This window comes from Sinohyriopsis cumingii, chromosome 8, assembly GCF_028554795.1.
Source record: "Sinohyriopsis cumingii isolate HCF-2022 chromosome 8, ASM2855479v2, whole genome shotgun sequence".
Classification (NCBI taxonomy): Eukaryota; Metazoa; Mollusca; class Bivalvia; order Unionida; family Unionidae; genus Sinohyriopsis; species Sinohyriopsis cumingii.
In genome coordinates this window covers 121183451-121204283 of record NC_142968.1, presented here as the reverse complement: position 1 = coordinate 121204283, position 20833 = coordinate 121183451, and the positions used below count along the sequence as shown (strand labels likewise).

Below are 20833 nucleotides of genomic sequence, written 5' to 3'. Positions count from 1 at the left end.
GACCCAAGTGCTGATCTACAGAGTATTTCGACTGCAGGATGACACACTTTTTAAAAACATCGATTAGTCCAAGTGTTAATCATCCAGTATTCAAATTGTATTATGACATACAGGATAATAAGGTGGATTGGTTCAAGTGCTGATCAACGGGGTCTTCAGATTGTATACTGATATATGTGTCCTGAAACTGACATAAAACAGTTCCACGTTGCTGTCTCTGATGCCAAGGTGACTAACTGTACCATATCTTGCCATCTCCACCCCCTCCTTGGACACATCTAAGTGCGGATGCGCAACATCTTTATTAATAATAACGTGTAAAGAAATAGTACTGCATGTAGACGGGTAATGCACAAATGTCAATATTGTTGCAAACAAAATATGGACAGTTCTGGAAATAATATTGTTAACCCGACATATGTGCTTGCGTCGAACTACACAGCACTTCTTAGTTGCAGGTCTATACAGTAAACAGATCAAGTAAGTTTCTGCAGAGTGCTCATAATACAACATTGTAATTTATGAATGAGTGAAATTTTATTTTTTTGCGTTTTGTTTGCCTTCATCTGTTTAATACTTGGACTTGCTCATGTTATTAAAAAGGGAGTCATCAGATATTTGTATGACAAAATACCTAATAAATTTGTATGACTCATGTAAATAAATGGGTCTATAATACAACATACTTAGATTTGGCGCGGGGATATGTAGAAGCCGTTAGGGTGATGCGTATTCATACACCGTACCAAACGAGTTCTTTCCCGTGACTGAGAAGAAAACACGAATGAGGTTTGCAACACTTACATAACCATTACGCTTTCCACCATATGTCTGGTTATTCAGTGTCACTGGAGTTCAAAGCGAACGGGAATTGTGAAAAGCTTGATTAGATACTTTGAACAATACGGACACGCAGACGTCAGTGAAAACACAAATAGTACTGACCTGGGTGTGCGTTCCGAAAATATAAATTGAACATCATTTATATTTTCCTCGACTAATACTTCATTTAGTTTCCGGTGCATCATGTAACGATAGTCCTGGCCTTTAAATCATTAAATTTTTTAGACCGGGTTTCAGTTTCTCAATCAGAAAGTAAAAAACAGTGTTTCAAAAATAAAGTTCTTCTTGAGTTCTCAAGAAAAAATCTCATACTCAAACCCAGGTTGACGAATGTTGTGATCACCTGACATTGTTCTAATCTTGTCGCAGCGTCGTGATGTTTTACGCTGTTAAATACGGTATTTCAAAGCAAAATCGACTATTGCAGCCAATTCTATTGTCGATTACTATATTTTGGATGCTTCAGTTATGTCAACATTGAAGATCGTTTAATGTCCCCATCTTTATTTTAATGTAGCTAGTATGAATTCAAATATTTAAACGTCATTTCTGTTATAGGTATGTTGGCGAGTGGGTGAGTCGGAGTACTTCTGGCGACCTTGACCTTGACGAATTTAATAGGTCCGTATATTTTAAATACTTAAAGTTCATGCTAATGTCATACCACATCGTTTCTTTATCGGTATATGATCATCTCCTCTCTATATTTCATCTGTGACATAGATGTTATTATGCAGTTTATCATCCCACGTGATCATCTCATCTCCATATTTTATCCTTGACATAGATGTTAGTATGCAGTTTATCATCCCACGTGATAATCATCTCTCTATATTTCATCTGTGACATAGACGTTATTATGCAATTTATCGTCCCACGTGATCATCTCCTCGCTATATTTCCTCTGTGATATAGATGTTATTATGCCGTTTATCATAACACGTGATCATCTCTCTATATTTTATCCTTCACATAGATGTTTTTATGCAGTTTATCATCCCACGTGATCATCCTCTCTCTATATTTTATCCTTGACATCGATGTTATTATGCAGTGTATCATCCCACGTGAACATTATCCTCTCTATATTTTATCCTTCACATAGATGTTATTATGCCGTTTAATATCCCACGTGATCATCTCCTCATTTAACCTGAAGGCATATTTGAAACAGTGAAACCCATCCATACAAATCACTCATAAGACCACCAAATGTTGTCCTTCGTAGATAGACGTATTCTATGGCAGGCCGTCGTTTACAAAGAAAGCATTTTTCACTGTAATTCTATAATATATATAAAAAAAAAGATATCTGATATTTGAAATTAGATTAAGACTGGCAAAGTTTGTCCTTATAGTAGAAAAGTCAGTTTTGTTTAAACAATGATTTACAATAGTCCTGCATAATTAGTAAGTACAGTTATGAAGGTGTTTGTGTTGAGCTGTTAACTAAGGCAGGTTTCCCTGCACATAGCTATGTGCTGAAAACTTGCCAATAAGTTCCTCTCATTCACGTGCGTATAACAATAGAACTTTGTAGCAAATGGTCAACTAATTTTCAATAAAAAGTAAACAGCCTAAAATAAGTTACACAGTAAAAGCTGCGAACATAAAAAAAATGAATTCATGAATATAAGGACATGTCTAGTCCTTGTTTGCCTCGACCCTACCAAAGAAAAATGCTGAAGTTAACTATCGTTAATCATGCAGATTTAGTGTTGATTTATTATATTTTATTTGCGTCACAATGTCCTTGCTTAGGATTAAGAAACATATTGCACTCAGTTTCTTTACAATCGATATTAAATTAGATATTTCTAATTTTGTGCAATATATATATATTGATTTTCACACAATGTCAAATGTATTCCCTAAACAATTAATTTTTATTATCCTTTCGGTGTAGCGATGCCTTACGTCAAGGACGGGATCCTCTCCTTTGGAGAAACTCGTAAGTACCCACAAACACAGTATTACAAAGAGAGTATGAGGATATTAAGTACAGTACTAAAGGGAGTTTATACTGTCCGTAAATACAATTCTACAAGGTGACTATAATGTCCGTAAATACGGCAGAACACGAAGCCTTATGAAGCCAATAAATACATTATTACACGTATATAATGCCTTAAATACCGAACTACAAGGAGTTTATTATGCCTCAGTTAGGCCTATACAGAGGCTTTATAACGCCTATAGGTATGTTGCTACATTGAGTTTATAATGCCCTCATATAGGCTAGTACAGAGGCTTTATAATGCCTTTAAGTACTGTGCTACATGGAGTTTATCATGCCAATAAATACAGTACCATGGAGTTTATTTTGCCTCAGGCATGTACAGAGACTTTATAACGCCTTTTAGATATGGTGCTACAGTGAAATTATAATACCCTCAGATAGGTTGCTACATAGCCTTTATAATGGTCTAAGTACCGTGATACATGTAGTTTATCATGCTCATAAATACAGTACTACATGGAGTTCATAATGTCAATACATACATGCTACATTGAGTTTAGAATGGCAATACATACCGTGCTACACTGAGTTTAGAATGGCAATACATACAGTGCTACATTGAGTTTAGAATGGCAATACATACAGTGCTACACTGAGTTTAGAATGGCAATACATACAGTGCTACATTGAGTTTAGAATGGCAATACATACAGTGCTACATTGAGTTTAGAATGGCAATATATACAGTGCTACATGGAGTTTATAATGTCATAAATACAGTGATACATGGAGCTTATAATACCCATAAATACAGTGCTACAAGGAGTTTATAATGCCCATACATGGAGTTTATAATGCCCATAAATACAGTACTAAATGAAGTCTATAATTCCAATACATACAGTAATACGTAGAACTTATAATACCTACAAATACAGTGCCACCTCGAGTTTATAATGCCCATAAATTACGGTATTTCATGGAGGTTATAATACCCATAAAAACAGTACTACATGGAGTTTATAATACCCATAAATACAGTACTAAATGGAGTTTATAATGCCATAAATACAGTGCTACATGGAGTTCATAATGCCATAAATATAGTACTACATGGAGTTTAAAATACCATACAAAAAAACAGTGCTACATGGAGTTTATAATACCCATAAATACAGTGCTACATGGAGTTTATAATGCCATAAATACAGTGCTACATGGAGTTTATAATGCCATAAATACAGTGCTACATGGAATTTATAATATCCATACAAACAGTGCTACATGTAGTGTATAATGCCATAAATACAGTACTTCATGGAGTTTATAATACCCATAAATACAGTACTACATGGAGTTTATAATGCCATAAATACAGTGCTACATGGAGTTTATAATGCCATAAATACAGTACTACATGGAGTCTATAATACCCATACAAAAAAACAGTGCTACATGGAGTTTATAATACCCATAAATACAGTGCTACATGGAGTTTATAATGCCATAAATACAGAGCTCCATGGAGTTTATAATACCCATACATACGGAACTACGGGGAGTTTATAATGTCCATAAATACGGTAAAACATCGATTTTATATAGACAATAAATACATTACTACAGTGCAGGGAGCTTATAATGCCCCTAAATACAGTACTACAGTCCAGTGAGTTTATAATACCAATAAATACAGTACTACAATATAGGGAGTTTATAATGCCACTAAATACAGTACCACAGTACAGGGAGATTATAATGCCCATAAATACAGTACCACAGTACAGGGAGTTTATAATACCATAAATACAGTACCACAGTACAAGGAGTTTATAATGCCCATAAATACAGTACCAAAGAACAGGGTTATAATACCCATAAATACAGTACCACAGTACAGGGAATTTATAATGCGCATAAATACAGTACGACCGTACAGTGAGTTTCTAATGCCCATAAATACAGTACTACAGTACAGGGAGGTAATAATCCCCATAAATACGGCACAACCGTGCAGTGAGTTTCTAGTACCCATAAATACAGTAGTACAGTACAGGGGGTTTATAATGTCCATAAATACGGTACTTCAGGGAGTTTATAATACCCATAAATACACTACTACAGTACAATGAGCTTATAATACCCCCAAAATATAGTACGATAGTACAGGGAAAATATAATGCCCATAAATACAGTGGAATAGTACAGGGAGTTTATAATGCCCATAAATACAGTACCACAGTACAGCAAGTTTATAATGCCAATACATAAAATTACTACCAGGAGATAATAATCCCGATAAATACCAATATAATGCCCATAAATACAGTACTACCAGGAGTTAATAATACCAATAAATGCAGTACTATCAGGAGTTTGTAATGTCCATACACACAGTGCATCATCACATTTATAGTGTCAATAATATCAGTACTAAAAGTGCACAATGCCCATACATACAATAGTACAGGGAGTTTATAATACTCGTGAATACAGTAATACCACAGGAGTTCACTATGCCCAAAATGCATTGCACAGTTATCGCCTACATGGTTTGTATGCAATATTTTATGTTTATCGATCGATCGATCGAGAAAACAAACAAATTAATAATGGATTGGGTGAACGAATCGATACATCACGAGGCTGCAAAACAGGCAGAGAAGTCAAATACAAAATCGTGTCACATTTATTTTGTTAAAGGAGTTATTATACATTTATTAATCGTCATGATTAGTTTCTAATCAGTAGCATCACTGCAATCATCAACTCTTCACAAATAATGTTATTATTATTATTATTATTATTATCAATATTATTATTATTATTATTATCATTATTATTATATTTTAGTAGTAGTAGTAGTTTATTATTATTATTATTGTTATTATTATTATTATTATTATTATTATTATTATTATTATTTAGCTCGACTAGTTACTGGCCAGAAAAACTCATGCGATGGCTTGTCATCCTTCGTCTGGCATCCGTTCGTTCATCCGTTAATACATGGTCGTTATCGCTACTCCTCCAGAACTACTATAACGACCACCATAAAACTTCACACACACACATATCCCAATGTTTAGTTGATCCTAAATGAATATAGTGCCCCTCGAACAGTAAGTATGGCTGCCATGGCGATCATCTCCAAAATGTTACTGTACTAATTTCTCTCTAAACTGATGGTGGTGTCGAAATGGAGTTTTCCCTAAAATATTTCGTATCATGTCTAGTTGGTCCTAAAGTAAAATGGCGTCCATCTGACAACGAACACAACGGCCATATTGGAATCTTACTGTGGCTTCTCCTCTTGGATAGATGCTTGTTTCGGCGTGGAGATTTCACTAAACAACTTCTTATAATGCCTTGTTGGTACTAGATAACAAGATGATGTTTTGACGTTCGATGTGATTGCTTCAACGGTTATTCTGAAAACTGCTATATGGATATTTATAATGAATGGATAGTTGAACTAACATAGCATGTTTACTAAAATATTACAGCACTGTTTGCTGAATGAAATGGTGCTTTTATTTGACCTCCAGCAAGGTAGTATAAAGGTCATTTTGAAACGCTTGGTATAACCACTATTCTTACATGAATGGAGGCATTAACTTGGGTTTTCACTAAAACATAACTTACGATATGTCACTATGATACAGACTGTTTTTGAGAAGGAGTTTGAAAATCAGGCTATTATCCTTGTGTCAAGTCAAATATCTTTGCTTGCATTTTTGTTACTTTCTGGAGCTTATGAACACAGTGGTTGTACGTATACAAATGAATTGAATCCAGACTTTACATTTAGCTGCATTCAAATAAACGAGTTGATAATATGTGTTTTGGCATTGATTTTAAGGTAAAAAAGTAAACACGCGCTTAAAACTGTAATGGGCTGTTAGTATTGTACCGCGAGAATGGTATGGAATAAATCTTATCCAATCCATTATGTGGATATATCTGAAAAATATATTCGAGGCTGCCAGTTTAATTCTTTGCTTGTTATTGTCAAGACCACTATCAATGATACATTTCACAAAGGTTATTATGTAGTTATATCTAGGCATTATATAAGAATCGGTCCAAGGCTAAAAGTCGTAACGAAGAAATGTGTAGTACACTTACAGGTATTGTATTGACACTTTAACTCAAGCATGTAGGTAAATATGTTTGTTGGTAAATTTGGCAATTTGGAGATTCTGAAAAATATCACATATGATAAGAATAAACGAACGATAACAACTGATCGTGGTTTCCTGGGAATTATGTTTACCTAGCAGAATGTCAGTTCATTCGTGTAATTTTTCTTCTTCGTCTTTTTCTGCTTCTTTTCCATTATTATTATTATTATTATTATTATTATTATAGGTACTCAAATTGGGGGCATGAAGACAGGATTGCTTCTAAACCATAGTTTAAGCAACACACTAAAAAGCCAACGATCTCTTTTGTGATGTGAATGGGACTCTCTCGTGGATTTTTCCTGATACTGTTTGGAAAAAAAAAAATACATGGCTGCAAATTTCAGATTACGGAAATGCCTTCAGTGTTCTTGTGCTGTTAATAACAAATTTGATCGTATTATTCCCAAAAGGAAGGCTATTCAGTTGTAAGCGGTTTTCATGCGCCCACTGGAGGAATAAAACTCAACTGACCTAACAGTGCGCACCAGAACATTAATATAAATTGTAGGTTTTTGTATTAAATCAATGAATTGTTTAATATGCAATAGGACATTGTAAACCGTCAAATACACATCTAATTATGTGTGTAAAAGGATGAGAAGCTTCGAACACGTGCAATTTGTTGGAACCTTTTGATATGCATCAAATAAACCTTGTCACGTGAAAATATAGTGAACATTTGATCATTTATGGATATAACATGAATGTATATATTCTTCGTTAGAGAATGCCGAACAAATCTCATCCAGAGAAAAATGGAAAACTCGTAGTATTTGTTTATTTTATCAGTGAAGACTAAATATATTCACACACTTGCATTCCATTTATTTTGTCTACGTTTATGAAAGATATAATTTATGCGTTATTTGTACATATGTGCAATCGTCACTCGTTATGCATGTTTTTATTTTCTCTAAGTTCATTAAGGCTATATTATGTGTATGTGTGATATATTTGCTAAATGGTTTATCGCCCTTTTCTTTGATTTGTGCTAACCAAGAGTTGTCCGGAGACTCAGATTTCAACACGTGTAATTTTCTGAGACGTTGATTTTCATCCCAATAATATAAACATCTGAGTTGAAATGAAACGTAACTATGTCGTATTTCAAGACAACACATGCAAAAATATGTAAGTCTTTTATTTGGTTTAAACGCAAAATTAAATCAATGATTTCTTCTTACAAACAATGGTGTGGCTTTTGTACTCAAGATTGAAGAAAAGTGTAAACATTCTTTACAATCTAAACAAAAATCAATGTCACTACTTGTTCGTTTCATTCAGTTTTAGTTTAAGATATAAAGCGTATTTAGGATATGTTGGATTCTCAATGCATACATTGTAATCATACAAGAAAATAAAATACTCCAAGAATTGGTTCTTTTGTATACATCTTGCTTAATATCCCCATTCCTTGTAATGACAAATACACACAATATTGCCTTCCGATGATTGTCAGGGTTTCCTTTGCTAGAGCTTTGACAGACAACCAATATGAAGTAGATACTCAGTTTGCCACATGTATCTCACTGTATCTTTGCTCGCCGTCGCGTTTGATGGATCGTCAATGACACGTCTAAATAGTGATAGCTTATATACAAACATCAAGTAAATTCTAGTAACTACACGTTTAACTTTTATTTACTTAACATTTTTTCAATGTTTCCTTTGCAATCGTAATATATATATATATATATATATATATATATATATATATATATATATATATATATATATATATATATATATATATATATATATGTGTGTGTGTGTGTGTGTGTGTGTGTGTGTGTGTATTCCCGCCAGAGTTGTCTCACAACTTGGATTTTGAGCTCGGCTGCTTCAAAGACCTTCTCATAATTTTTCCAGAAGGGGTTCGCGGTATTCTGTCGATAAACAAAACGTCACCTCGAAGCTTCATGTAAGACGGAACATTTTCTGAAATTAAAAACAACATTGACTTCATTGACACATAAACTCTGTGACTGAAACATCGATAGAAAACGTAGAGACATATGGGGTGAGGTTGTAGTAGTTTCTAAAATATCCGATATAAGAGCCCTCCATTGCACAAAGATAATTTTTTTAAGAAAATGAGATATAAAAATTAACGTTTAGCTTATTTTTAAGATGATTTGTTTAATTTTAAAATTTACATTAATGATTTGCCATTCAGTCATTATTTCTACCGCCTTTCGATTTTCTCGCTCACACGTCTTATTTTCCGTTTATGTTAATTGTGAAATAGCACAATTGTCATTGTCATCTTAATTTCAAATTGCAATTGATGCGATAGTTTGTTTTTATTGTTTTTTTTTTAAATGTGCTAATGGGGAAAACTGTAATTTACAACAAATTAAACGCAAACATTTCATTACTGCATAACTTGTTTGCAAAAGGGATCAAATGAATAAGTTCATTTTTTATATTTAATATTTATTATAGACAAAGTTTACAATGTTGTAAATTTAGATTTCTAATTTTATATATTAACATTTGCGGAACTTAATGCAAAGAATTTGGAATTCAGATGAACTGAGTTTTATCTGTCATCCCTTCAAAGTGAAAACTCTGTATAAAACTGAATGTACACGACAGAAGCACCCACTGACCGTTGAACTGTTCTTGACGGAACAAAGAGTCCCATATATGAGAACCTACCAGCAACATGTTTGTTGAGCATCTCACTAGTCACTGTAGACCCCAGTCGTCGAACAACAAATGCTTGAGGTACTTCACCACTGTCTGCATCTGCCATGCCAATCACAGCAGCATCTTCCACGTCATGGTGCTTCAATAGGACATCTTCCAGACGTGCTGGAGAAACCTTGTCACAAATTTTGTACATAAGTGAACAGTCAACTCTAAGGAATTTATTCCCAAAAGAACAAAGCCACTTAAGTGAATACTTAAATAAATCGAAGATTCGATAAATCGAAGATTCGATTTCTAACTTGCAGTCATTTTCAATGTAGGAAATGTAACCATGGGCAGAAATGCATACAAATTACTAATAAATACCTGAATAACTAAATACTGTTTGATCTTAATCAGTACCTGTATATATCATGGAATTCAAAAAATGTTTGTTATAAGCGGGTTTCATTGTCTTTCTGAGCAACACGGCCAAACTTTCGTCGGCCAATATTTTGCATGATGGGCACCTTCCAGATATAGACTTACAAATGGAACCATTTTCATATAGACGTTTATTTTCTTTATCTGTCTATAAGACTCTCACACATCGGCCCCTACAGATTTCTTGTTGAAGCTACAAATTAGCAGTAAAAATGCAGATATGTTCACTTGTCTACCTTAGTTCACTTGACTACCCTATCTAACACGCTTTTATAAGCATCTCCCATGAAAGCACCATCTGGCAAAGTAGCACATTTTTTACAAAATCCCCTTCAAATGGTAATCTCGTGTCATTTCATTTATAAAGGAATGACTTAAACATAGCAGCACTATTATTTGTATTACGAAACATTTTTGGGATAGAATTTTGGATCTGGGAATTCATTTGTCGCTCACTTATATATGGAAGTCACATCTATACGTATCTGCACAAATCCTAGGTTAGAAAGACCAAATCGAATTACACAAAAGGTATATATATATATATATATATATATATATATATATATATATATATATATATATATATATATATATCACAACAATGGCATATGTTACTTTTGTGTCAAGACCACCTCTATACACATGTTAGTTAGAGTTTTTCCGGTATGCATCCTAGAGTATATCGTCGTGTCAGCTACATACGACAAAGCTAATTTGTCTGAACAGTTTATTTCAAAACTAAGTTTATTACCTGATGTCCTTTACATTTAATTATATCCTTGATGCGATCAACAATAAATAGGAATCCCTCTGAATCAATGTAACCAACGTCACCTAAAAAAAATAAATAAAGAAAATTATGCACGCTTTGCTAGTTTGAAAAATGTATTCACTGGAAGAAGGAACACTTTTAGCTGCAAATAATAATAACTATTAAAGCGGAAATTAACAGTTACTCCCCCCCCCCATCTCTCTCTCTCTCTCTCTCTCTCTCTCTCTCTCTCTCTCTCTCTCTGTCTCTCTCTCTCTCTCTCTCTCTCTCTCTCTCTCTCTCTCTCTCGTCATTGGATCGTCAAGATTAAATTTCCTATGGAATATACACATGCACTTGTTATTTGTTAGGACATCCTCGTCCGAGTTCTCTCAATGAAATGGCTTACTTCATTACAGCATTATATTTTTTAATGTAAAATGGTAATATTTTTTTACTAGCTCCGGAACTTTTTGATCTGTCTATTGTAACTGCAAACATAAAAAACACTAGTAGACAAGCCACTTGCGAATTTAAAGTCCACGGTAGACAAGCCGCTTCTCAACTCAAAGTCCCCAGTAGACAAGACGTTTCTTTATTTAAAGACCCCAGCAGACAAGCCGCTTCTTTATTCAAAGTCCCCAGTAAACGAGACGCTTCTTAATTTAAAGTACCCAGTAGACGAGCCGCTTCTTAACTATATAATTGTAATACCAAAATCTTAGAATTCTTTACCTGTTTTGAAATATCTGTCACTTGTAAAAGCGTTTGTGTTTTCTTCCTGCCTGTTGATGTAACCCATCATAACTTGCGGTCCCCTAACACAAACTTCGCCGTTCTTGCCTGGATCCATCTCGTTCCCCGTCTCTGGGTCCAAAATCTGAAAAGAAACAAACCTCCAAATCTGATCAAATTACATGGCTTTTTGTGTGCAAGGGTATGAACGTGCAGTTCGCATAATGTTTTATTTATTTGATATTTCTTTATAGTAAATACAAAAAAAAATGTTTCTTGCAGTCGAGGCAAGTCTAAAATGAAGGTTAAAGCAAATATGTGATCTCTGGGGGTAGACTGAAATTATTAGACATGAGTGTCTTGTTTCTTATTTCTAGACATTGCAGGCTGCTACAGCTTTATAAGAGCAGACCGCCTGTAAATGCTGAAATGTCTTAAATACTGATTACTTATAAAGCTTAAGAGATGACTACTCTAATCTTGACATGCTTTAAAGCATGAGTACTCGTAATTTTCGACTGCATTTCAAGAAATTATTACGGTAAATCTGGAATGCCCCAAATGATAATTACTGCAGATCTTACAGTGTCTGTAAAGATGACTATTATAAATATCAGAATACCTTAAAAAGATGATTATTATCATTCTTTTAACGACTTACTCTAAATATTGGAATTTCTTTAGAAATTATAAAACTATTTAAAGTGGTAAAAGACTATTACTGTATGTCTTGGGATGCCGTAATATATGATTACTGTTACTCTCGGAATCGAATTAATTATTACACGTATAAATCTCTGAATGCCTTCAAAAATGATTACTCTGAATCTTGAAATGCTTTAATAGATGATTACTATATACATTGAAATGCCATAGCAGATGATTACTATATGCAATGAAATGCCCTAATAGATGATTACTATATATAAAGAAATGCCTTAATAGATGATTACTATTTACAATGAAATGCCTTAATAAATTATTACTATAAACATTGAAATGCCTTAATATATGATTACTATATACATTGAAATGCCCTAATAGATGATTACTATATACATTGAAATGCCCTAATAGATGATTACTATATACATTGAAATGCCTTAATAGATGATTACTATATACATTGAAATGAATTAATAGATGATTATATATACAGTGAAATGCTTTTAAAAATGACTGCTCTGAATCTTGGAATGCCGTAATAGATGATTACTATATACATTGAAATGCCTTAATAGATTATATCTATCTATCTATCTATCTATCTATCTATCTATCTATCTATATATATATATATATATATATATATATATATATATATATATATATATATATATATATATATATATATATATATATATATATATATATATATATATATATATATATATATATATATATGTGTGTGTGTGTGTGTGTGTGTGTGTGTGTGTGTGTGTGTGTTTGCTAAATCCAAAAACAAGAACTTCTCTTTTTAAATATTTGTAAAGATACATAGAGATAAAATTGTCGTACCTTGACTTCTGTTCTTGCCGGTATCCAGCCAGCGGAGCCAAACTTGTGTTTGTTGTCGGATGTTCCGGCAACAACTCCTGTCTCTGACAGCCCGTATGCTGAAAGAGTAAACAAAAAGCATCATGTAGACTAATAATAAACACATGAACAGTATACATTCATCACTGGCATTAGTGGCATGAAATGTGAATACTTAAGAAAGACATTAGGAGTGTCGTACTGAAGGGGTGGGATAACTATGCACTATGTGGGCGGTATTAGAAACAAAGTATCGTATGGACTTGACCAGTTATAAAGACCATGTCTGTCGGCACGGAGCAAGCCCCACTATTGCAACCTTACGAAACTGCAATCGACCAGCGCTTACCTCCCCTGGTCATACAATGTAATCAACATTTCCAGTAATGAATTTTCCTCGAAACTTCCAAATCTATACTAAAAATTAAAAACCCGAAGTCAATTGATGCTTGCCAGTCAGCAACCCATTTAAGGAATGGTCCAAGTTGAAAATTTGGGGTCTTCTTGTATAGGCAATATTGAAATAATAGTGAGCAGCAATGCAAATTGGGGTCTTTACCGAGACTCGTGCACCTACTTTTGTCTTATGGTAGTGTCAATTGACCCATTCCGACGCACCTCCACCCCCGGGCGGTCTTACTCAAGGTCTCTATGTAATCTCATTACGTTCATGTTAGAGATTTTACCAATGTCAATAATACATTTCTGTCTATTTTAATATCATCACTAATTTAACGAGATAAAGGTTGGCTGTTTCATATTTTGTTATTTTCTCGGTCATTCATCTTCTAATCGAAGTTAAAAATAATAATCACGTTGGAAAGACAAAATTATTTCAAACTGCATGCCAGCTATTATACACCTAATTTATATACTCAACAAATATATCCTATATTCTATTGGTTTTTATGCAGAAAGATGAGAACATTTTACTTACTTCGAAATACAAATGAATCCTATATTCTACTGAAGTTTATACAACTCGATGTGAAAATTGTACTTTGCAATAAAAAATAATCCTATATTCTACTGAAGTTTATACCACTCGATGAGAAAATTGCACTTACTCTGAGATATAAATCGATGTCTAAATTTGTTCATCAGAATTTTCTCTACCTCCTGGCTAAGCGGCGCGGCTGCACAGTGGATGATTTTTACACTTGTGAGGTCAAACCTGTCTACTATGTCCTGCTTGACCAGCAGGTTGGCCACGGGAGTGACCACGTGAAGGATTTCACACTTAGAAAAAGGTAAATATGTAAAGTTTTACAAGCATTATAACAATGGTGATGACAACGGCGGAGAGAGCGGCGCGGTCGAAGATAACGAAAAATAATGTTTCAGCTGTCGTTATTGTTGTTGTTGATGATGATGATTATGATGATGATGATGATGATGATGATGATGATGATGACGATGGTGATGATGACAACGATGACGATGATGATGATGTCGACTACTGCATGGCGACAACGTAATGCAAGAAGAAAAATAAACGAGAAGAAAAGGACGGCGACGATGATGATGATGACTATGATCATTATTATCTCTATAATGATAATGGAAGAAGTGGTGAAGGTGATATTGAGTGATAATTATGACACCCATCTCAGTATTGTTAAATTATCATATAATGTAAATGGTATCAGCAGTGTCTTACTTTGAAATTGTAACAAGAAGTATGATGTTGTCGACACTAATCTTATTACTGGACAACATAAAACAATTTATATTCATATGATGTATTGTGTTGTTCCTAGTGTATATTACTTAAGACTTATTTTATTATCCAAGAAAGGTTTGACATGAGCAAACTAGTAGTTTGCCGTATGGTAAGATAAGAATCGGATGCATTATTTACCATTTTTTTAATTAAAATATTAAAACGTAAAAAAACCTCCAAAGAAACCCTTAAATGTAAATATAAATACAAAATTAAGACAAAATGAGTTCATCATATAATCGTTACAAACCTGACGTGAATCACAGGGATACTCCACGCCGAGTAATTCGAATAATATATTGACATACAAAGATTACCAATGCGACCCTTACGATAAATCCTCCACTAAAGAGTTTTCTCCCTTTACATGTTTGCCAGCATTACGTCATTTCCGATAAAGAAAACAAAAGGCTAATTACATGCACTTGAAAATTAAAGGTTTCCTTTGTGTACAAAGTTAAATTAAGAGTGGTAAATTGCAGTTGAAACAAAATAAACAGAATCAGTTTACTGATTTTTTTTTTTAAATGAGTAAGACAAATATGTTTATTGTGAAAGATGATTTACGCTAATAGTAAATAAGGGGAAATAACTATTTTATGATTGGGGGAACTGACAAGTATTTGAAGTGGTAATTTTACCTTGTGGTCCTGTAATAGCTGGAGATAGGTTTGGAATCTGAATTCAGACATAACTATTATTTGTAACCCATTATAAAGTCCAGTTAGTAGAACACATACACCGCCGTAGTGGTGGTACATGGGTAAAAAAGCTACACAACGCATCTCCGGCTTATGGCAGTAAATGCTCCTGTTGAAAAACAAAATCACTTTGAAATAACGAAAACACATAAAACTAACGTAGATAAAAGTGACCCTAACAATCATCATGTGGTGATAAATTTTCGTCTGCAAGAGAAAAATGTGTCAACCATTAACTTCCATATTGTAGAGTGATATTTACAGTACCGTATCAAGTTCATGGTTCCAAATCTACACACATTAAATGAAATATTGTTCATCTAATAATTAAGAAACGTTGAGTTGGTCCCAGAACATTTACTAGAAACCTATTCGAAGCTTTTTGAAGTGCATCTTCATACATTCTAGAAATCGATGCATTTGTATGCATCTTACATCCAGATATAACCTTTGAAACGTGTTCGTATAACCCACCATATGAATGGTAGTATGACAAGTTGGTATTTTCGGTTCAAGATCCTTCTTAAAAGGGGTTATATTTCACTTGGCAACATACAATTTTGATAGGGATTCCTTTTCCAGTATCTGGCAGGGGCTAAAAATTAACAGCAGGATGGATTTATTTTCTTCAAAAGGTACACACGTAAACTGAAGTCGGAAATGAAAGATGAGATAAAAGGAAAAACCCAAGTATGGTAACAACAACCATTTTCTATTATTATTGTTAGGTGTTCTTGTCGGCTTAGTTCACAAATTATTGACAAAAGGTATTCAAAAACCAAAGCATGTATCTGTAAATAGGGGTGTCAAACTTGTCTGGAACAGTGTAAGGATCAAAAACCTCCTGTGCAACCTCTACTATTTTTCAACATTTGTGCTCCCCCTTCCCGCCCTTCCTCCCGTTTTAAGTTGTAAAATGAAAGTTCGTTAGCATTTTGAATATAGATTGCAGGAATTTATTTTTAAATTTAGTTAATTACAAATATTTTTCTGTTTTGTTGAAGTGCTCTTGACGGAACTTGTTTGACTTAAATTATAAGCGCTTACGCTATTTGTTGAATATTGACCACAACATTTGAATGAGATAGCTGAACAGTCTTGGACAGTCCGGTTGTCCCACTGGAGGATAGCAAAATGGCGGGAGTTTTCTCTGGATCCAGGTCAGCACCAGACGTTACTCGCTCCCCTTTATTTTGTAAGAGCTTCTCATATGACTCACAATTGTCAGCTTGTCCGAAAACAATGACTTTCTACAATGAAAGGTAGGATTATGTATAATGTCAGCTTGTTTGAAAACAATGACTTTCTACAATGAAAGGTAGGATTATGTATGTCATCTTGTCTGAAAACAATGACTTCCGACCATGAAAGGTAGGATTATGTGTATTTCAGTTTGTCCGTAAACAATGAATTTCTACAATGAAAGTAGGTTTATGTAGATTGCCATCTTGTCCGAATACAATAATATTCTACAAGGAAAGTAATTTTATGAAGATTGTCAGCTTGTCCGAAAACAGTAACTTTCTACAACGAATGTAGGTTTATGTAGATTGTCATCTTGCCTGAAAACAAAAAGTTTCTACAATAAATGTAGGTTCGTGTAGATTGTCAGCTTGTCCGAAAACATAAAGTTTCTTCAATGAAAGCTAGGTTTACGTAAATTGTCGGCTTGTCCGTAAACAATGAATTTCTACAACAAAAGTTATGATAGTCAAGATTTTCACTATTTCATCGTTAAATTATTATACAACACCCATCATATACAGTGAAAGTAAAGGTGTAAATTGGCTTTGTAGAGTTAAAGAAAAAAGAGCATGCATCATCTGGACTAATAACAAATCTTCGAAACTAGAATGGAGACATTCTAATTGACCAAACTCAAGTCTGACAAACATTCCATACAAATATATTGTTGGATTCGTGACTGAAGTTCCAGTCTTGACTCAGCTTCTTACAACGAAAGTCAGCCTATTGCCAGGAAGGATGATATTAAAATTTGTACCTCTTTTGTGAATCTAAGAATTAGGCTTGGGTCTCGGTCTTGGAGTCGAAGGAGACTTTAACGGCAGAAGAGAGAGAGAGAGAGAGAGAGAGAGAGAGAGAGAGAGAGAGAGAGAGAGAGGGAGAGAGATTCACTGATGATATGTTATTATTATCTAAATAATTGTTGATGTTTGCATCAACACAAGAATCCACATCGTCTCATCTCTTTAATGTTTTGCATGCGTTTGATTCGTTCTGTATGTATGTCTAGGTTTTGGAATGTGTTGAGACTGTATTCGAACTACGTAAAAGATCTTTTAAAAATATATTTCCGATCACGTGCAAACTATCTGGTTTTAGAAATTTTTTATGTAAATTTCACTTTTCTGATTATACTCTAATAGTATTTTATGTGACAAGTATATTTGAGAAATAGCCCTAAGTATGACAGAACAAAACACTCACTATACGTGTAGTTAGCTTCAGTCTAATTCTCCACAGCTGTGGCAGCTGAGTCGGCACTGTGAATACATACTTTGTCCCGCATTCTCGGAACCGTCTGAAGATCTCGTCTGCAATTAGAATACGAGGCTTACTATATTCTATTTTAGCTTCTCAGCAACGGCCATTGTCTCTCAATTCGACAAAAAAAAAACCCAAACAATACATTTCTAGTAATTCCCGCTTAACTTAAATAATTAGCTGTCCGACAAATATGTCAGTTAGAAAATAATCACGCAAATAAAATGACAGAGAATCATTTATCTGCCTATGTCAACAGCTAGCAAAAACAAATTATCGCTGGAACGTAATGTTCATCCACAAATGTAACCAAATATAAATCATTATATTTTACGTTTTTGTCGATAAGCTCTTTGAGACAAAAAGTTTGCTTGAATGAGGATGAGTAGTACATATGTGGCCTGACATTGGTATTCATGACCTTGCTTTCGATATTAATGACCTTGCCTTCTATGGGTAACTAAAGTGCTCGACAACTATATATATATCACACGGTATATACAATTAGGTCTGGTCGTTTTCATTTTTGTCTCTCCTGCTGAAGCAAACGGAAAGATACAGATGCTACTTTTCCAGCCTCCGTTGCTGTGGCGTTGTAGTCTACGGTTTTTGAAGGGTCATAATGCCCTTTACAGGCTATACCTAGCAATCTTCTGAATCCTAGTACTACATGGGTATAATGGGTATAGTGGTCATACTAACACCATCAATATTGACCGTCTAAGGATAGGGGATACATTTCCTTGAATGTTTAATACGTCTCACACAGTTTGCGAAGTGTTACCGTCTGTTTCTAGGGGACTCATAGTCTGTACTGGTGACCCCAAGAAGGAACACGCAATGTAGATAACTCCATAGTCAATATGATTTGGAAGCCATGTGCACACGACATCTCCCTTCCGAATCCCTAATTCCCGCAAACCATGCGCCAGCTTCTGTGCACGGTCAATGATGTCCTTGTACGTATATCGTCGGCCTGTCTCTGCCTCGATCTGGTGTAGAATAGAACGTTATATGATAATGTTTGTAAAAGTTTTATCCACGTTGCATGATCGTCATTTTATTTGAACAAGTTGCATTTATGCTATTCATAGTGTGTGTTTATAAATCGACCAAAAAAGACAATATTACATCCCCCCAAAGGATTGTTCTCTGCGTGTTTGTTCAAATAAGGAATCCAAACATGGGATCCTATCTGTCCAAGCGTGGATACATATTTTCATCACTTTGTAAAGTATAGACTAGTCTCCGACTTCCATTTATCTGACGTCTGCTTTAATTTTACTTTATTATCAGAGTCATTTCTTGTACAAAATCATTTCAGCACATTTATCCATCTCCCGTGGTGGGGATAGGAAAGTTTTCCATGTTTCTCAGAGGGGATAAGAAATTTATCCATGTTACTCAGTGGGAATAGGCAATTTATCCATATCTCGTAGTGGGGATAGGGAATGCCACAGACGCAATGTTTTAAAATATAGAAGTTTACTTCACTCTATCCACCACCACTGGGTCAGAACCTACTCAGTCACTTAGTTTCATGTAAATGATATAAACCAGCTACAAACATAGAAAGACTTGGAAAAATATATTTTACATCAGAACCTAGAAATAAGGAGTGGAGCGGTGGTATATTTAAAATATGGTTCAGTTGACTTTGGATGATCAGTTTGCATACATATCAAATAGACACTGTTCCAGTCTAGAAGCAAATGAAATGTCGATAATAACTACACTATATTATGACGAGAATGGAAATGGGCGGAGACGGTTGCTTTTGAATGGACAGATACATTTACTTTTATTTTACATAGGCATGTTTCGAGACGCGGTAGCTCGATACCAGCCCAGGATATCCTGGTCGACCGCCTCGGTGTGTCTTTGGAAAAAGGCACATAGCTCCATATTTATCGGTCAGATAAAGCCAATATAAAGGGCTGAAAGTGCCGTTAAAAACCAACCAAACAACCAACATAGTTTAAAGTTTCAATGAATAGCACACAACCTTTGATCCATTTTGTTCACTCTCTCCCACACGCACGCACGCACGTACACACGTGCACGTGCACACACACACACACACACTTTATACTACATACCAGGGCTATGGAGTCTCCATACTGCTTCATTCGAGTTACGAGTAATTCACCCAGATTCATATCCGTTTCCAGAATAGATTCGTTCATATTTTATATCGTCCGTCGAATCTCAACAACTTGGTAATAGGGTGTCCTTTAAAGAATTATCCGAAAAATATTATGTTCTTTATTTGCCTCTTTCACTACATCTGTTGTTGAAAAACTGTACCTAGGATGTCTCAATGATAAAGTGGGCCATATTGACGCAGACATGGGTATGTGTTTAAATCTCCGAACAAAATCGTCCGAGATATTTGTAGGTCGTACAGGTAAACCAAGATAACGGGATAGGAGTACGGCCTTACATGTATGGAGGATTGACACTTCAACGAGACGACTGTGAATATGATAAAACTGAAACCCGATGATAGCTGACAAAGATAATAAAGACTGATGATACAGTCAAGTTACAATAAAAATTGATGATACAGTCCAGCTACAATAAAGATTGATGATACAGTCCAGCTACAATAAAGACTGATGATACAATCTAGCTACAATAAAGAATGATGTTACAATCCAGCTACAAAAAAGACTGATGATACAGCCCAGCTACAAAAAAGACTGACGATACAATACAGCTATAATAAAGACTGATGATAAAATCCAGCGACAAAAAAGACTGATGATACAGTCCAGCTACAATAAAGAATGATGATACAGCCTAGTTACA

General features: G+C 34.5%; 2 protein-coding genes across 4 annotated transcripts in view; one reads left to right on the top strand and one right to left on the bottom strand.

The window, feature by feature from the left end:
- The window catches only part of LOC149794533 (uncharacterized), a 45710-nt gene extending 37343 nt beyond the window's left edge, over positions 1–8367 (top strand). For all 3 annotated transcript variants that reach the window (XM_089968783.1, XM_089968782.1, XM_089968781.1), the window contains exons 7-9: positions 1402–1464; positions 2750–2794; positions 7175–8367. In XM_089968783.1, coding sequence (XP_089824909.1) covers positions 1402–1464; positions 2750–2794; positions 7175–7220 — 154 coding nt within the window. In that variant the 3' untranslated portion in view covers positions 7221–8367. The remainder of the gene's footprint in view (positions 1–1401; positions 1465–2749; positions 2795–7174) is intronic.
- Positions 8115–20420, bottom strand: LOC149794532 (uncharacterized). Its single transcript, XM_089968780.1, has 11 exons — positions 20122–20420; positions 18807–19014; positions 17966–18072; positions 16565–16767; positions 15458–15626; positions 14161–14332; positions 13076–13173; positions 11558–11702; positions 10823–10905; positions 9652–9817; positions 8115–8928 (listed from the first exon to the last, which is right to left on the bottom strand). The coding sequence occupies exons 1-11, from the start codon at positions 20206–20208 to the stop codon at positions 8804–8806; spliced, it is 1563 nt and encodes a 520-aa protein (XP_089824906.1). The 5' UTR covers positions 20209–20420; the 3' UTR covers positions 8115–8803.
- Positions 20421–20833: the final 413 nt, after the last annotated feature.

Bases quoted from the DNA above. Each gene is read 5' to 3' on its own strand.
- LOC149794532 (XM_089968780.1), bottom strand. From the start codon at position 20,208: ATGAACGAATCTATTCTGGAAACGGATATGAATCTGGGTGAATTACTC. The intron at 16,768-17,965 runs GTGAGTGTTTTG...CTTTCATTGTAG, and splicing joins TGAAGCTAACTACACGTATA to AAAGTCATTGTTTTCGGACA. The intron at 14,333-15,457 runs GTAAAATTACCA...CCTTTTTCTAAG, and splicing joins AGCTATTACAGGACCACAAG to TGTGAAATCCTTCACGTGGT.